This window comes from Oryza glaberrima, chromosome 5 (genome assembly GCF_000147395.1).
Source record: "Oryza glaberrima chromosome 5, OglaRS2, whole genome shotgun sequence".
Lineage (NCBI taxonomy): Eukaryota > Viridiplantae > Streptophyta > Magnoliopsida > Poales > Poaceae > Oryza > Oryza glaberrima.
Window position 1 is genome coordinate 9,026,752 of NC_068330.1, and position 18,965 is coordinate 9,045,716.

Below are 18,965 nucleotides of genomic sequence, written 5' to 3' on the forward strand. Positions count from 1 at the left end.
GTATGAGAAGATAAATTTTTACTAAGAAAACTCTCTCACAATTGAGAAATAGCCTACTGGTTAGTGCCATGTGGTAATTTGAGTTGAAGGTCTTGAGTTCTATTCCCATTGAAGGCAAATTTTTCCTTTATTTTTTTCTCTCACAAAAAAGGGGAGGGGTGGAGGTGGGATCGGGAGAAAAAAAAAAGGAGACGAGGACATAGTTTCTTTGTTTTACATTGAAAATATAGTTATATTTTTCTACAAATCTTGATCAAAGCTAAAAAGAAGATGGATTTAGAAAAAAGTCAACAACAATTAATAATATAAAACAGAGGTAGTATTAGATTACATAAACATAGATTAATTGATATAACATCTAAAACAGCTAAGGTGAGCACGTAGTTTTCTATGGCTTGTTCTTTTTCTTCCACTTTTTTGCACGGTACCTTCTTGTTCTTCATTAGCTGTCATTAAGCAATAGGCATTCTCCACAGAGAATAGAGATTCAGTGATGTCGACTAATCAGATTTATGTCCGTTTGGATGATTAAAACTCCTCTCGCAAGATCTGATCTCCTCATTCTCTCAGCATAATTGTCTATATCAATGGTAATTGAATTTCTGCCCCCAAATGCAGTCTCCAGCAGATCCATGTCAAACATTTCAGACACTATCTTGTGGTTCTCTGGATTGTTAGTATATAGAAACTTCACCTTCTCGCTCATCTTTGCTTCCAAGAAGTGCTTTATAATCTGCAAATGAGGACAGGACAACTACTAGTTCATACTTCTTCCGTTTCATATTATAATACTTTGTAGCATTGTCAACATTCATAGATATGTTAATCATTACCAGTTAATGAATGTAAGCATATATGTGTGACTAAATTCATTAACATTTATATGAATGTGGGCAATGCTAGAAAGTCTTATAATCTGAAACGGAGGTAGTACTTATATTCACTAACTAAATCACAGAACATCATTTAGTAAGAGTAAATAGAAGTCCTGAATATTGCATAGTACCTTCCAGAAAGATTCAAAAATCCTTGGAGTGTTGCTGAGTATTGCTACTGCAATAATCCCTGGATAGTAGTTTTGAACTATGTGCATGGATTCACGGGATGTCGATAATGGCGTACTTGATATACTCCAGCCTCTGAGGTCTATCAGCCAAGTAACATGTTCTTCTTGTTCATCTGCAGAGTTCATAGCCAAACTCTCCAGGAGATATACAAAGTGTTTTATCTGCTCCTTCCCTGAAACTCTCCCCTGCTAATTCGTCAACATTAGAAACCTTCAAAATTTTATTGTCCGTATTCAACTTGAACTGTAAGAACAACACTTTTTGCCACCCCTAGTATGGTAATCTGTTGGTACAGTACCTCATGAAAACGAAAAAAAATCAGGCGTAAGAGAACTGCAGAAATATAACTTTATTTTGTAGTCATGCAAGTCTGAGGTTCTGAATTCTACAGAAAAGTTAACTTTCAGTCACCTAATTAAGTTGGCATTGTATCCTGTTAGTATTCATTGATTTTCTTCGAGAACGTCTTTAGTTTTTTTCAACCGGGGACTTGAATCATTTCATTTGCTCCAAATTACTAGTGGATTGTTATCACAGTCAGACCGGCATATATATATATCCTGTAGTCAGCAAAAATCTGACCTTAATTGTCGGCTTTGTGATTAGTATAGATCTTCCTTTGGCATCAAGGTAGTCAGCTATATATGCTCTCCTACCCTCATACTCCTTGTCAGCAATGTCGTCCTAAACATAATAATTACAAACAATTATGCTTTAGAAAAAACAATTGGTACAAACTCAACAAAGGGGTTGATTTGGGATTTGTGAGAGCACCCAGTAAATGCTTTCTGGCCTGTACTGACGCCTCCACTTGACAGTTTCTTTGAGCGACTTGGTTGCTTGTTCCGTGCTCCAGTTCCTTGCCCTTAGGAAACGGCGGATGGTGGTGTCTGATAAGAATGCCGGCATCTCAGCTGCCAGGCTTTCCAGGAGTTCCCGGACTTGAACTATCTTCAGGTGCACATCAACCAGAACAAAATAGTTTAATTTAGGGATAAGGTTTAGACGATAACTATAGAAGTGAAAATATGAAGGAGGAGTTGGTATTGACAACCCAAAACTACAACCTGCCCTACAAATTATCTGGATCAAAAAGCAGTCAGAACTCACATGAAAATGCTAGTGGCAAGTCACGAGAAGAACAAAAAAGAAATCCTAGGGGCAACAATTGTTGACATAAGAAAACATATTAACAACTAATGCACCAAAATATTTTTTTATTACTCTTGTTTCCTTTTCTCCATCCACATGCAACAAAATTTTATTTAATAACTGCTAAGAGTCGACTCTAAGATGTCGATGTTTCTTTTTCCTCTTCTCTCTGCCTTCCATGTTTCCAAATTTACTTGCATAGTAACGGAGAGAGCCTGTTAATAATTAAGCACTGTTGTACATGCCTTAATACTGGTTTAAGATTTTTGTTTTCATGTTTTGAAATTCCAAAAATAGTCATATTGTAATAGTCCATGAAGCTGGACATTCCATAGTAGTAAAGTGATGCTATGCCCATTGACTATGACGTGGCAGCATTGTACCACCACACCGTGCCTTCTGGCTAACAACCCTTTGTGCCATGCTATGCTAGTCCTATCTTTTGGATTATACTTATTCTTATAAGGCAAAATTTAAATTTTTAATCTTAAATTTGAAGTTGATTTTAGGGTTTTCATCGTAGTTTATTTTTCAACCTTTACTTTTAGATGGCTAAGAACACGTATATAAAAGTTTTATTTACAAACCATTTTCCGTTTGTAAATATGGTGTTTCGCTTATTCCGTCAATAAGTGAAATGATGAAGTCTACTGTGGTTGGGAGCTTTTTGGTTCACTAGAAAAATACCAATGATTTGCTATGGATAAAATATAATATAATATAAAAAAAATTGTCAAATATGTTAGTACAACTTTTTTAATTGTTTGAACGAAATATTTATGCTATTCCATAATATTCAGGAGCCAATTTGTAAAAACAGTTATATATAGGTGACAGATTCACTGCCACCGCTAGGGACTATTAAAAGTGTATATATGGTGCTGTTTGGCTTAAGGGTTAGTGGTCAAAATTTCTGTTTTATGCATGGCATAATATCACTGGATGACCGGTGGTGGTAATGGGTTTTTTCATGAGCTTACCTAGTCCTCAAATATTTTATAGGGTAAAAATATTTCGGTCTATGGAAAACATTTCATCCACCCCTGCGAATGACAGCCCACTCCTATGGATAAGTGGTTGTGTTCAGTTTCAACCCAGCTATCATTTACCACCCTTGTGTGATAAGTTTTAACTACAAAATTAGAGATATTTAACTATTTATTACTTTTAGATGTGATTTTTAACGATTATCATCTGGAATTATATGTTAGAAACACACGAGAATCCACATGCTATAGGAATATATGAGTCGTAAATTGCTGGAAAACCTTGTTGGGCTCTATTTTTCATACTAGAAATTGGACTACAGTCATCAGGCCCTCTAAAAAAAACTTGCCGAACTTCACCGAATTTCAGATGTACTGTGAATCATGTAGCTGTCTGCCTGAACCATCGCAACATAACTTGCTGCTATAACGGCTAGTATTACTAATCTTTCTGTTGGCAACTTTTTTGATAAGTCGACAATCACGATCGCAATACCTAAACGCCTTGCGATGATATGGAGTCGCCAGCCACCTCGATCTAGCCAAAGGGCCAAATCAAGATGGGTTTTATAGAAAAACAGCTAAACCGGCTACCGGAGCCGATTTAGAGATCAAAATCAGCCTCTAGTCCGATTTAGATCGATATGAGGATAACTACCCGTCTCGTGGGCAAAACGGAAGGTTTTCAGGACAAACCTACAAAGAGGTGTCGCACTCTCGTAGCGGCGGCGGACGGTTTACGGCGCAAACCGACAAAGATGGACTAAACTAGGGTAAAATAGAAAAAACATAGTAAAAGAATGATTCAAATAGATTGTATTCGGGGGTTTTATAATGAACCGGCCTTGTCCCTTAAATAGGGGTTGGTCTTGCCCTCTACAGGTCCTTCTCCACGTCCAATTCGGGATAGAAACCAATGGAAACACGAAACATGTCTTCCCGAGCAAGGAAACCCGAGACCCGACGTAAACAGACTCGGACTCGGACCCTGATGGTCTGACCGCCCACATACCTGCGGTCAGACCGGCCCTACTAGCCGGTCAGACTGCCCACATACCTGTGGTCTGACCGGCCCTAGTGAAGGAAACCCGGCACTTTCCAAACTTTGGCAATTTTTCCCTATTTCGTCCATAGGTGCCAAATTTGGGTGTAAACACATGCCCCCCTGCCTTTTTGGTGAACATACGTGAACCTAAAAGCATAGAACATGTTATCTCAGGGCGATAATCTAATTACCGGCCATAAGACTTCCTAAGCATCTTACCAAATGCTCGGGAAGTATTTTTTCAAGCTATCTCCCATTAATTGCTCTCTGAAAACACCGTCTTGAAGTGTCTTCATCTCCTTCAAAGTCTTCAAACGCTTGTCGATGACGTCTTCAAAATTGCTTCCCATCAAGGTCTTGTAATCTTCAACCGACAAGTCGTCTTGCTTGAAATACCGAAGAGAGCCAAGATTTACCTCAACTGGCAAAACGACAATTTCAACAATGTTTTATTACTCGACTCGGCTTATCCATTAGCCTGAGCGTAGTAAAGAGAAGAACTCAACAACTTAAAATCATAAGATTCGGCAAAACTTCTCATTTCCTTGGACATAAAGAAACTCCTTTAACGTTTGAGGAATACCGAATCTATGAACAATATGTTTCAAAATAAAGTCAATTACCTCCGTACAAGTAATATTCTCAAGCGGCATGGCTTCGGTCCACTTAGTGAAGTAATCTATTGCAACTAGCACGAACCAATGCCCTTTTGATGACGAAGGATAAATTTGACCAATGAAATCCAAAGCCCAATTTCGGAACGGCTATGATTTGATAATAGGATTCAATACAGCGATAGGCGCTAATTTGAACATTGCCGATCCGTTAACAAGCTTCACTCCCTCTATAGCATTTGAAACAATCATCAATTATTTTCGGCCAATGAAACTCCACTCTCCTAAGCAACCAATTTATCTTACGGGCCGATTGATGAATTCCACAAATCCCTTCATGTACTACTCTCCTAGCAACTTTAAATTGATCATTATCTAAGTAATACTCCATCTATTTTTCGGCGATATAATATTTGAGCGATTGCCGCCGAATCTTCCGATCAACCTTAAGTGTAGGATCTTTCAAATATCTAATCAAAGGAATTCTCCAAGCTACTTCTAACTCATGGGCACAAATGTACGAATTCACAATTAATTCGGCCTTTTAATCAATTGTAACGTGCCCCCCAGCCTCCTGTCTGGGATCGGTCAGACCGACCACGCAATGCCGATCAGACCACCCTATCTGCCCGGTCAGACCGGCCATGCAGAGCCGGTCAGACCGCGGGTACCACCGGTCAGATCGGCCGTGCAATGCCGGTCAGACCACCCCTGGTCTATGACTTTGCCAATTTCGTCCAAACTTTTGAAATCAAGCAGCCTTTAGTATATAATTAATTTTTTTTCACATAATAGCCAGATGCTTGGTATATCAAATTATTGGACCAAAATTCCTTCTCTCTAGACATATGAAAAATTATAACATTCAACTAATATGTCTAGATGAATACTAATTCAATTGGCTTTTGAAACAATAATCATCATAACATCAAAACACTTAGCCAATTGAAGCATAATCAATAATGAATCACCAAAGTCATATGTGTCACATGTATAGATTCCAACAAACTACAAATGTAAGTAATCGGCTTGAGCATGTATGCAAAATATTAACAATGCCAATGTTCCTAAATAAAATAACTCTAGAACAAATCATCACATAGACTATTGATATTAGCCGAATTACTAATAAGCATGGTGCAATAAATATGAAATCTATATCTTATATGATGATTCATAAAAACACATACGATTTGGCTTTAAACAAATATTAAAGACCCATGAGCCAAATCATACTTCAAATAAATTATATGCCAACCTACCAATTCTACTACCTAGAACTGGCATTTGCAACATGTATGTGTAATATCAATTTAGTAAGCAAACACATGTGCTAGATAGTAAGCAATGTTCTAACATGGCATAGGCATATAATATGATGATGAACACAATAAACCCATACCTTGCCTTAGCATCCAACAAACGGCAACTCAAAGATGTGATGTCGTATCCATCGCCGTTCATCTTCTCTTGGTTCCCTCATGAGCATATTAATGTCTTGCCCTCCAAGCAAAATCGGCTTTCTAGATTGCGCGATTTCGAAGTCAAGATGAATACCATACTAACATTCATAGCATCATGTGAAGGAGACTTATCTCTAATGACCGATGATTCTTCTATCATCAAATTGGATTTATCTCTACTATGGGAAATCACCGGTCTCTTAAGTTTTATCTCTTTGGGTCTCCACACTTGCCTAGGTGCTATTCGAGGCTCTAAATTATTGCATGTCTTGTTCTCCACATCTTCGGCCTCCTTTTCTTTTTGACCTATGGCCCGAAGACGCTGTAGCCTCCTCTTTTGAGAGCGAGATAAGCCAGAAGGTATCCACTTCGGCTGTGGTTGTTTTCCAGGAGCTAAACAATGATTCTTCATATTTTTTGGTCGAAGTGGAAGCTCCTATGTTGCTCTCAATTTTCCCACTCTTCTCCGATGCCCCCCGGTCAGACCGGCCTCTGGGCCCGGTCAAACCGGCCACAAGCCGTCGGTCAGACCGGCTAGAAGGGTCGGTCAGACCGGCCGTAGTCTGGCGGTTAGACCAGCCATCTGGCTCGGTCAGACCGCCAATGTCGACAGCAACGGCGTCGGCTTCAGTCTTCTCCGCTTGTATAGTTTTCGCCGCATCTTCAGTAGGTACTTGAACATCTTGAGATTTCTCCTTGATAGCAACGACCTCCGGAGCTTTGGCTTCTTTCCTCACCCACACCTTCTTCACCTTTTTCACCTTAGATCTACCGGACCGATTCTTTTGTGGGAAACGGTCCTGTTTTGAGTTAGATGAATGATTTGGCACTGTCCTAGGTGATTCCTTCCACTCCTGATAATGCGGCATAGGTGGTTGATGCATCCACGACACGTAATACATAAAAGGATAACCAAACGGTGACATTGGATATGGATACCATGGCATCACAACCGGAGGTTTGTATGGAATTGGTATAGTTGATGGCTCCGATTGCTTCGGTGTTTGACCAAATCTTTTTCTACGAAATGATCTTGGTCTTTTTGAATCACTAGTTTGATTATCAAATCATTGATCGGCTAATCCTTTATTGTACTTAGCCATAAGCATCTCAAAAGTGAGCTTCGGCTTTTTAGTCTTTTGGGAACTAGATGATTCATCCTTTGCAACTTTATGATCTTCGGCCTTTGCATTATTGATTCTAATTGTCTTGGGCCGAGGATCCCCAATAATAGCACTTTTCCCTTTCTTTTTGTCAATATCAATAGGACTAACAGGGAGAGGATTACTAACAATTCTGGTCTTAAGCATAGATGTAACCGAAATAGTTTCACAAGTGACCGATGAAGTATTAATCGGTCTTTGTTCCATCAAGCTTGCATCTTTGAAATAACCATGAAACTCATGCTCCATTTGTGACCATGTAGAAATTGAATTAGGAGCAAGTAAACTATACCATGTAGATGTAAAGTTTGACAAAGAAAGGGGAAACAATTTTAACTTAAGCAAATCATTACTACCGGCCTTACCACATTGATCAATAAATTGGCCGATATGCTCCATTGTTGTTCTAGCATCCTCACCTGTGAATTTTGTGAAGTTGGGCACCTCAAATCCTTGCGGGTATGGGACCGAATCTACATGTTCAGGATACGGCCTTTGATATGTATGCATAGCTACTTTGGATTTTATTTCACTACTATCCTGCAAGACATTGTCATCATCTTTCCCAACACCCATATGACCGATTTGTGATTCGGTCTTAGGTGATAATGCTATTTCACTTTTGCTTGTGATACAATCCGAACCGTCATTTAGTTCGGCTATATCTTCAATGGCATTATTCTCTAAGCTAGCAACACAATCCGAACCATTACTTGGTTCGACTATTCCATCATTGTCTAAACTAGTAACACAATCCAAACCAACACTTGGTTCGGCTATATTGGTTATTGCGTTATCATCCAAAATAGTAAGACAATCCGAATCAACATTTGGTTCGGCTATACTCGTTACGGCATCATTCCACAAATTATTACCACAATCCGAACCATTGCTTGGTTCGGCTATACATGATATTGCACTATCATCTAAACTAGCATGTAAGCTATTGTCATCCACTCGGCTTTCCTGAGCCAGAGCTTCATTCAACACATGATCAACATCAAGAAATATCTGGCCATTCAATCTCTCTTTAATAGAATCAAGCAATCCATCATATGCAATGTTGGCCAAATCTTTGTCAGTTATTCTCAAACTAAAACATCGGCTTTTAATATCTCTAAACCTTTCAATATAATCAACGACATATTCATTGTATTCTTGCCTAACCGATGTTAAATCAGACAACCTAAGCTCAGTTTTATCAGTGCAAAAATGATCATGAAATTTTTGTTCTAATTGAACCCAAGTATAAATAGAATTTGCCGGTAAAGAAGTAAACCATGTAAAAGCAGTACCGGACAAAGATAAAGAAAACAAGCGCAATTTAAAAGTATCACTATTAGCCTCACCACATTGCGCCAAAAATTGACCTACATGCTCCCATGTGGTCTTACCATCCTCACCACTAAATTTGGCAAATTCGGGAACTCTATAATTTCTAGGAAACGGCACATTATCATAATAATCAAGATATGGCTTTTTGTAAGCTCTAGCACAATTCCTAGTTTCGATCCCGAATCTATTCCTCATAATATCACTAATCACATCCTCCATGTTATTAGGCCCTTGTGGATTTGGTGGTGGGTTTGGTAACCTAATAGGTTGGGTTTGTGGCGCAATATTATATTGGCCTTGCCTAGTATCGGGAGGATATCCCCTAGAAACATCATTATAGGCATTAGGAATATGTGGGGGAACTTGAGGATTAGTGGTGGCAGTAGATACAGGAGGATCAAATGTTCTAAAGTGGTACAAATAACTAGCATTAGTCATTGGATCTATACCCTGTATCGGGACAATTGCGCCGGTCTGACCGGCGTCATGTTGCACGGTCAGACCAGCCTGAGAGTCGGTCTGACCGGTGGGATAATACCCGGTCTGACCGGCCATCTGACCGGTCAGACCGACGGGATAATACCTGGTCTGACCGGCCATCTGGCCGGTCGGACCGACTGTTGTGTCGCGGTCTGACCGGCTGTCAGGCCCGGTCGGACCGGCTGTGAACGCTGTCCCGTCGGTTTTAGACCCCATTGGATCTATAGGAGATTGATCAACAGTGGTATAGTGTCACGCCCGGAAATTCACTAGTAATTTCCGAACTTATTTGTGCATAAAACCCTCGTCCAGGAATCAGCCGAGGTACACAAACTGACAATTTAATATACAAATCCATCTTAATAATAACGTTACATACTTACAAAAGAAAAGAAAAAACAACAGCAAAATAACGATCTAGCGATGGCTTCAGCTCCACTCCCACAGGCAGCTCAACTGGGGTATAAGCCAAACGTCTTCTCCTTCTGGATCCTTTTTCTTCAACTGAGGTTTGATTGATTATTGCAAGGTGAGCATATGACATACTCCGCAAGCCATACAGCAAATATGCAAGTGCACAAGGATACCAAAGGATGGCATAATATAGGGTTCATTTGCGAAAGCAACATTTAGCAAAGAGTTGAGAATTTGTAAAACAGTAGAGTAATTAATCAGAAATTTTAATCAACACTGAACAGCACACTCATGCTGCACAGGCCCAACCAAACCTGAACAACCAACCCCGGTCGTACAGATCAAACCTCCAAACCAGGAATTATCCATTCGAAACCAGGAGTCAAATTAATTATCACATTATTAACATTAATGAGTAGTGTGGGACTAATCACGAAAAACATTGCTCAACTCACCCATAACCGTGGGCACGGCTATTCGAATAGTTTTACTCTGGCCAGAGGTGTACCACTGTACCCACAAGGCCTCAACATCATGTCTACCATGCGTCGCGATACTGGAAAGTACCCGAATAGAGGCTGTGACAATACCCTCTGCACAACACAACTCACCACAGTGCACCGTTCCTAGATCATATTCTCCCCCTCAAAACCAGAGGCAATGGACTCCCCAGCGACCCCCACGGACTTCTCGCCGCTTCACAGTCTGGTAAACTATAATGAATCATGCTATACAAAAGGTAAAGCCGTTGCCCACGCTGGCTTGTGGTTGGCACGGTAAATGTTTCACAACAGTAGCTCGCGAACCGGTCCTTAATTGCCATGAGCACGACCTTCAAAACCATGTGCTCACAACCCACCATTGACAAGTTTTAATTATCAATTAATTATCATAACACGATTAACCATCGTGAGCTACCATTAAATATAACCATAATTAATAATATAGTATAATTCACCCCATTAATGATGCTAATGTTTATAAGCATGGCTAAGCAATTATATATATATAGCATTTAGCTGAACCAAACCAATATATAAGGTTCTAGCTAATCAGATTATAACCCATAGGAAAATAAAGTCATCTTCGGCCATTAATTAATCGGGAAAAGGTTCACCACCCGATGACATTCGAAAATAATACATAAGTTGAAATAAAACAATAGCTTTAAACGAGTTCAACATGCTCAAAGGGTTGTTTAGGATCTGTGTGACTTGCCTTGCAATAATCGGTCTTCAATTAGTCTTCTTGAACACTTTCGACGCACTCACGAACCTTCCTCAACGAAAACGCTCTCCTCCGGAACGTCGGAAACTAAAGCGAAAGAACAAAATTCAACAAAATAGTACAAAAACAAACATAAACAGTACATGTGGATATTTTTAACATGTAGATCTCGATTTTAGAAAAATTTAGCAACTTGAACCACTCGAATCGGAGTTACGATGATTTAGTTATGATTTTCCGAAGATTTAATCTATTAGAAAAACGGGAAAAAGAAAAGATGATGATGTCATGATGACGTCATCAATGGTGGCCACGGCTCGGATGGCACGACCGCCGGCGCTAGGGACCTTGGCCGGGCGATTGGAGGGCACCTACGCATAGAGGACGACGACGCGATCTCAACGATACTCACCAACGCGACGAACGACGACGGATGGTGACCGGCGGCGAGCTCTAGCGGCGGCGCGGCTTCGGTCGACGGCGGCGACGGCTCTCCGGTGACTGGCAATGGCGGGGAGGGGGCGGCCGAGCTTCCCCTCTTCCACGCGCACCTGACGGCGGCGAGAGGAGGCTGCGGCGACGGCTAAAACGACGGCGCGAGGCGGCTGTTCGTCGGCCGGCGACGGCGGTGGCTAAGACGACGTGGCGGCGGCGCTACGGTTGACGAGAGAGCTCGGGAGATGGGGCAAACGAAAGAGAGCGACTAGGGGGTGCTATTTATAGGCTTGGATTGAAGATATCGGCTCAGGAACGGATGGATTTGGTGAAAGAAGTTAGGATTTATCCGAGTTCACCCGAATATAAACGGCCAAAATTCGTGAGATATATAACGAATTTGATGGGGGTTTCTTCGGGATTAGGTATAGGAGATAGAGAGGAATCCGTTTTTGCAATCAATTTTTGAAGGGGATCAACGGATGCACCGGATTTGATGGAGGAGGAGCCGACGGCAACAGGCACAGGACGGCAGCTCGGGCTCTGCCTGAGCTAGAAGACGACACTGTAGCGAGAGGGAGGTATATCTTTTTGGGCTGGGCCGGAAGGGAGCAAAAAGGACTTCCAATTTAATAAATTAATCAATGAGATGATCTTTGAATTGTTAAAAATACTTCCAATGCTCAAATGATTTCAAGAAAAATCCTGAAAATACTTGGACACTCAAAGTATTTAACAATATTAAAATCAGATCATTTAATGATTAATTTAATATTTAAATAATTGTTGAACTGCTCTTTGTATGATTAAAATTAAGAGTTGAGCTCCGAAAAATCCGAGAAAATTCCAGAGAGTATAATTAACCATGGAGAATTTAATAAAAATCAAATCCATCCATGCTTTACATTTAGGAAATTTTATTTCCCACAATTAACTTCACTTGTAAATTAACGAACATTTAATATAAATTCTAATAATAATTTATTAAATAATTTATAAATCCTGAAACAAAAATCAGGGTGTGACATATAGGCTTTATCTTTTAATGTATAATCATCCATAAAAGCACCTAACCTACTCCTTAAAAACCCATCAACCTTCTCCTTAAACATCACATCTAATCTATCTTTAAAATTAGCCATAGATGAATCTATTGTAGATGCAATTTGTTGGTTGATAGATTGCGATACCTCGTCATTACTTACCACATCGGGAGCGAGATTGGGACGTGGCCCGGGCTTGATGATCACACCTTGACGAGTCCTAGTAGTTAATCTCATCAACGCCTCCCGTGTGAGCTCGTTGATGTACTCCTCCACAGCTTTACGATCCTCTCCTTCAAAGTCTTCTAATGTGACCGGTATCACATGAGATGGCTCCACCTCCATCTTGGATGATGGCTTTGTCATGGCGAAGTCGAAGTCGAGTTGACGATGAACGGATCTCGTCCCCAGCGGAGTCGCCAAAAATCGTGTTGGCAACTTTTTGTGACAAGTCGACAAGCACGATCGCAACACCTAGACGCCTTGTGGTGAGATGGAGTCGCCAACCACCTCGATCTAGCCAAAGGACCAAATCAAGATGGGTTTTGCAAAAAGAAAAGCTAAACTGGCTAGCGGAGCCGATTTAGAGATCAAAATCAGCCTCTAGGCCGATTTAGATCGATATGAGGATAACTACCCGTCTCGTGGGCAAAACGGAAGGTTTTCAGGACAAACCTACAAAGAGGTGTAGCACTCTCGCAGCGGCGGCGGACGGTTTACGGCGCAAACTGACAAAGATGGACTAAACTAGGGTAAAATAGAAAACATAGTAAAAGAACGATTCAAGTAAATTGTATTCGGGGGTTTTACAATGAACCGGCCTTGTCCCCTAAATAGGGGTTGGTCTTGCCCTCTACAAGCCCTTCTCCACATCCAATTCGGGATAGAAACCAATGGAAACACGAAACATGCCTTCCCGAGTAAGGAAACCCGAGACCCGACGAAAACAGACTCGGACTCGGACCCTGACGGTCTGACCGCCCACATACCTGCAGTCAGACCGTCCCTACTAGCCGGTCAGACCGCCCACATACCTGTGGTCTGACCGGCCCTAGTGAAGGAAACCCGTCACTTTCCAAACTTTGGCAATTTTTCCCTATTTCGTCTATAGGTGCCAAATTTGGGTGTAAACACTTTCATGTGGCGCTACAGCAAAGGTGACCACTTCCTTTCCCTCTCAGCAGCCAGGAATCTGTCAGCATTGCAGGGGATCGGTGGTTTTCCAAACATAACTTGTGCATGTTGTTTTCATCTGTTGTAGCCTTGTAGGCTTGTAGCCAGAGTTGATTGCCTGAACTAGTTATTGATTTCTTGCAACTTTTAAGTTTTTTTCATATTTCTCTGTTTTTCTATTTTTGTGATTGAAACATAGAAGATTATTAAACTTAGAAAAACACATGAATAACCGATTGATTGGACTATAGAAAAAATGTAGGAATCAGACGAGAGAATTAGATTTAGAAATTTTTTTCGTGAGGTTGAAGTTTTTGCTAAATTTCATCTAAAATCTTTATAGAACTGTCCATCCCACGGGAATTTCAAAGGATAGAATATGATTCAATCATTGTTTTAAAAGACTTCATAGGAATTTTTTTTGTATAGGATTGAAATCCTCCATAATTTCTATATTTTTCATACAAATCAAAGAGACCTTTGCACCTCTGATTTAATATTTGATCATTTGCTGCACCAATAAAAAAGATTTGTATAATGGGTATAATACAACATAATAACAGTTTGGTAGTATGGTAAGAACTGCAAAGTGGAAAATCTGGTACAACTTGGGCTTCGATTTTTTTTAACTCCAAACAATAACTTTCTCATTTTCTTTTAGCAATCTTTTCAAACTTTTAAATGGTGTGTTTTATTAAAAAAACTTATGATATAAAAGTTTCTTTAAAAATTCAAATGAAAAAGCTTATAATAATCAATATCTTATATTGTTTTATGTGGCATGGGAAATCTAAACCAAAAGGATTATATGTTGCAGTCAAAATGTAAAAGTTAAATTTAGTTAATTTTGTTTATCATAGTACATATTTTAGCATTGGTTTGAAACTGCTAACAATATAAATATAAAAGTTTATGCATCAATGATTTTAGATGCTTCGTTATTTTTTACGATATCAGTCTAGCTCGAACTACGATGAGCAGTCCGATATAAAACCAGCTGGCTGCTGCATGGCTAAAGCGTGTAATATAGGACTTCTGCCTTGACCAATGACGAAGGATGTGTTTGGTAGGATGGATTTGATGAGTTGGGTTAGTGTCATCTTATCTTTTTTTTAAGTGTTTGGATGCAAAAACTTCGTGGGTTGGGTTAGATCCAAATGGGAATATTTTATACATATGTAAAGGATTTAGAATTCTGAACCTTCTCCGCTTGCCATGTTTATGTGCACCACACCCACTACTGGAAAAATGATCTTTGCTGGGTCGATCTAAAACCACAATAGTCCCGGTTTCAAAAAGAACTGGGACTAAAAATGATCTTTAGCCCCGGTTGAAAACCGCACAGCCATTATATGATATTTAATCCCGGTTGTTGTTACCAACCGGGACTAAAGATGGTCTTTAGTCCTGGTTCATTCCGTGTTAGAGGCATGTCAGGGGGCGAGGATCTTTACTCCCGGTTGGTGACATCAACTGGGAGTAAAAATCGCCACTTTACTCCCGGTTGGTAATACCAACCGAGAGTAAAGATCTATTGTAGATCGCCACTTTACTCCTGGTATTACCAACCGGGAGTAAAATTCAACACATTGTATATAATCCCTATCCCTTATTCTCTCCTCCACAATCGCAACCACTCAGATCCTCCCCTCCCCTCCCCTCCTCCTCTCCCCTGGAGAGGGACGCCCTCCTCCCCTCCCCTCTCCTCCCCTTCCTCCTCCCTCCCCTGGAGACGGAGGCCCTCCTTCCTCCTCCGTCTCCAGGCCTCCCCTTCCTCCTCCCTCCCCTGAAGACGGAGGCCGCGCGCCGCGCGGACGCTTGGTGGATGGACGGGCGCATGACGAGCGGTTGCACGCGCGCGCGGTAGTAGTGGCGCCGTGATTGGAGCTTGTTTTTTCTCTTTTTTTTTTTATATATTTTGTGATTCACTAATATGTATAATTTTGTGATGGACTATATGGGTCTGAGATGTATAGTCTGTGATGTATTTGATTTGTGTGTAATTTTTTTAGGATTTGTGATGTATTTGATTTGTGTATATTAGTAACTTTAAGATTTGTGATGTGGATTGGGATGTTACTTTGATTTGGGGATTTGGGGTTTGATTTGGGATGTGCATGCCACCCGATTCGGGAAAAAATAAAAAAAACAAAAAAAAGAAAAGGGACCATCTAGACTGCCGCTATCCGTTACCAACCGGGACTAAAGATCTTTCTCTTTAATACTGGTTTTTGCTACCAACCAGGACTAAAGATCCATTTTTAGTCCCGGTTATTTCAACCGGGACTAAAGATGGACATCTTTAGTCCCGGATTCCTACTCTTGGTTGGAAATCCGGGACTAAAGGGGTTACCAACTGGGAGTAAAAAAGGTTTCTCCACCAGTGACCTGTGCCTCTCACACAGTGCATTCCTACAGCTGAAATAGTCTCATAGAAATTCCACAAAACCGTATTTAAGATGCACATAAATTTGTTCTAGAACAAAACAAAGTTTATTTGTCTTGTAGGAATAAAAAAATTTTAGATTTAAGCACACATTTATGTAGGATATAAATACTTTATAGCAAGGGTAATTTTTTAGGAGTTTTTGAAGTCATTTATTAATTTTGAAATTGCTTTCATCCTTATGCGTGATCGCTAAATTAGAGTTATATTTGTTAATCACTATCAAGAGTTATGTTAATCGCTAGGAGAGATATGATCTTCAGTACCGGTTCTTTATTTAATTTATAGTATCGGTAGAATGAACCGGTACTAAAGATATATAAAGATATATAGTAAGGCAAAAAAATATGTGGGATCTGAGATTTAGACTCAACATCTCTCATGATCTCAGCCTTTCACACACGTTACCATCCCACCTACTACACACGTCTAACTTGGATAGTGATGCTTCTTTTTAACTAACCCTGAAGACAACTTTAGTCGTGGTTAGTGTTACCAGCCCATACTAAAGATGTATTTTTACTACCGGTTGATAACATAAACCGGTGCTAAATATATTTCGGAGACTTGGGTTTTTAGAACCGGTACTAAAGAGTTTTTAGTATTGGTTCTTAATATATCCGGTGTAGTTGTGGTTTGGGGTATTAGATAAAAAGATAAGTTTTCTGGTAGTGAATCCAAACCAAAAAGGTTGAAAATTGGATGGTTTTGAACGTTTAGATTTTAATGATGCCGAGGTTCTTTTTGGTCTTTTGCAGAAGTTCGGGACAATAACAAATGAAATACGCGGACAAGATGTCACCATTCGAAAAGTAAAAGATAAATGTGCACATCACTGCATCGGAGGGCTCTTTTGTGTCTAATTTAAGTGTAAATTTTAGGAACCCTATGTATTATAGTAAAAATTGCAGAAGACTAGAATAAGGGTGTGCTCGTTTCAGTAGATAGGATGGGCTGATTAGCCGAATGTAAAACGAGAAATGTGATTAACATATAATTAATTAAGTATTAATATATAAATTTTTGGTGAATAAATTTGTTGGACTTTTTTAAACAACTTCTTTATAGAAAGTTTTCCCACGAAATACACCATTTAGCAGTTTAAAAAGCGTGCTAACGAAAAACGATAAGAATCTAATCCTATAAACTAAAAGGAGCGCACCCTAAATCTCCCACGCAAGCGGCCAGCATGAGCCCAAAAATCCAGCGCCCACATTCGCACGCATTTGGGCCATCGCATCTCCCCCATTCAATCTATAGATAAAAAGAGAAAACCTTACTTTCATCCATCTCTGTTCATTCATTCTACCCATATCTCATCTCATGTTCTCTCCCTGTACGTCCTGAGCACGTGGCCCACCTTAGCATCCATAGAAGATGCTCATGGAGAGGGAGGGGATGGCGCTCGACAACAACATGGTGACCGGCATCAAATGCTGTGAAGGCGATGGCATGCGGCGACCTCTGGTCACCAATATAGCTAGGCAGCAACGGCTCTTCTTCGTTTCTCATGCTCGAGGAGGTCGGCGTGGATATCAATGGCTCACCGCTGGTAGCGCGCTGGAGAGAAGCACGAGAATAGTGTGAACGAGCGTGATTTTTTGATTTTTCAACTGGTGTAACTTGATGTTTCTTTGTATTGAATCGAAATGTTGCAATGTGGTTTTTCAAGTTGCTCTGTAAGTTTGTTGTTGATTCATGCGGATTTGTTGGTGGTTGAACCTTGAGGTTTCATATATTATACTAAAATGTTTCGGTAATTGTTCAAATTTGTTTCATTGTTTTAATCATTTGACACATGTTTTTTGAGTAGCAAAACAACGTCCAATTTTTTTCGGAAAAATCGGATGCCTATTTTAGTCTTTCCCGAAGACTATATATATTATGAACCTAGCGTATGGTCTAATGCTTCTTAAAACCCTATGCAAATCTCAATTGATATTAGCATATCTGAAATAAAATAATTCAAAGCAGTGAAGAGTTAACCCAACAGCTAGCTGTAAACAAGAAATCAGTAATTAAAATATTTATGTATATTCTATTTAAAAATTTGAAGTAAATGCATGCTCAACTTGCATGGGGTTGAACTAGTTTAACAAAACTTCCAAACCATATACTTGGAGTTATACGTGATACTTCGACCATAAAAAATGGGATGTTGCTGAAATTAATTTACGCAAGAAACAATCACTACCCCAATTCTCTTTGCCCCGTTCGTTTTCTTGCTATGCTAAATGGCTAATGCTTTTGAAGCAGTAACTTCTACTGCATTTGTTATTTGTCATGACCTATAAGTTATACAGAAGGATCACTGGTAAGTTATTCCTACCTTTTGCTGCAGTTCTTCAGAAGATGGCGACTTCGGCTTGTCAGATTCACTCCTAGTCTTCAGCAGGAAACTCATTGCTTCAGAATAGGTATATATCTTGCCACCTAGTTTCAGAAAGCGATAAAAAACCAGAGTTACCTAGCTAGTTTGTGGTTTTTAGAATGCTTGTATGAAGTGGAGGAACCATTATTATATAGAGACGCCCGTACAAGATTGAGCATGGGTGGATGAATTGAGTTAGGTTGCAGTTGCCATAATACATGGAGCAAAAGATCGATGGTACAGATGAAAGCAATATTACATAATTAAATTTAGGCATGCTGATGGAGATGTGCATTGGCTAGCTCCCTGTGATCTTTCCTGGAATAAAAATATGTGGTGCAAGCCCATGTACTTCCTCCGTTTCATAATGTAAGACTTTCTATCATTGTTCGTATTCATATAGATGTTAATAAATCTTTATATACAATAATATCTAGATTCATTAGCATCTATATGAATGTGGTAAATACTTGAAAAGTCTTACATTGTGAAACGGAAAGAGTATATTGTTGGATTAAAAAATGGACATCTGAAATTCGTCCTCGTCTCTA

The 18,965-nt window shown here is 39.8% G+C and overlaps 1 protein-coding gene across 2 annotated transcripts; it reads right to left on the bottom strand.

Moving 5' to 3' along the window:
• Positions 1-212: 212 nt before the first annotated feature.
• On the bottom strand, positions 213-18,515 carry LOC127773155 (uncharacterized). 2 transcript variants are annotated; one of them, XM_052299183.1, is made up of 5 exons: positions 18,373-18,515; positions 1,842-2,018; positions 1,650-1,751; positions 1,007-1,252; positions 213-733 (listed from the first exon to the last, which is right to left on the bottom strand). In XM_052299183.1, exons 1-5 carry the CDS (start codon positions 18,445-18,447, stop codon positions 488-490), a joined length of 846 nt encoding a protein of 281 aa, XP_052155143.1. In that variant the 5' UTR covers positions 18,448-18,515; the 3' UTR covers positions 213-487. The 2 variants fall into 2 exon arrangements, with proteins under 2 accessions (XP_052155143.1, XP_052155144.1); XM_052299184.1 differs by lacking the exon at positions 18,373-18,515 and adding an exon at positions 6,267-6,878.
• Positions 18,516-18,965: the final 450 nt, after the last annotated feature.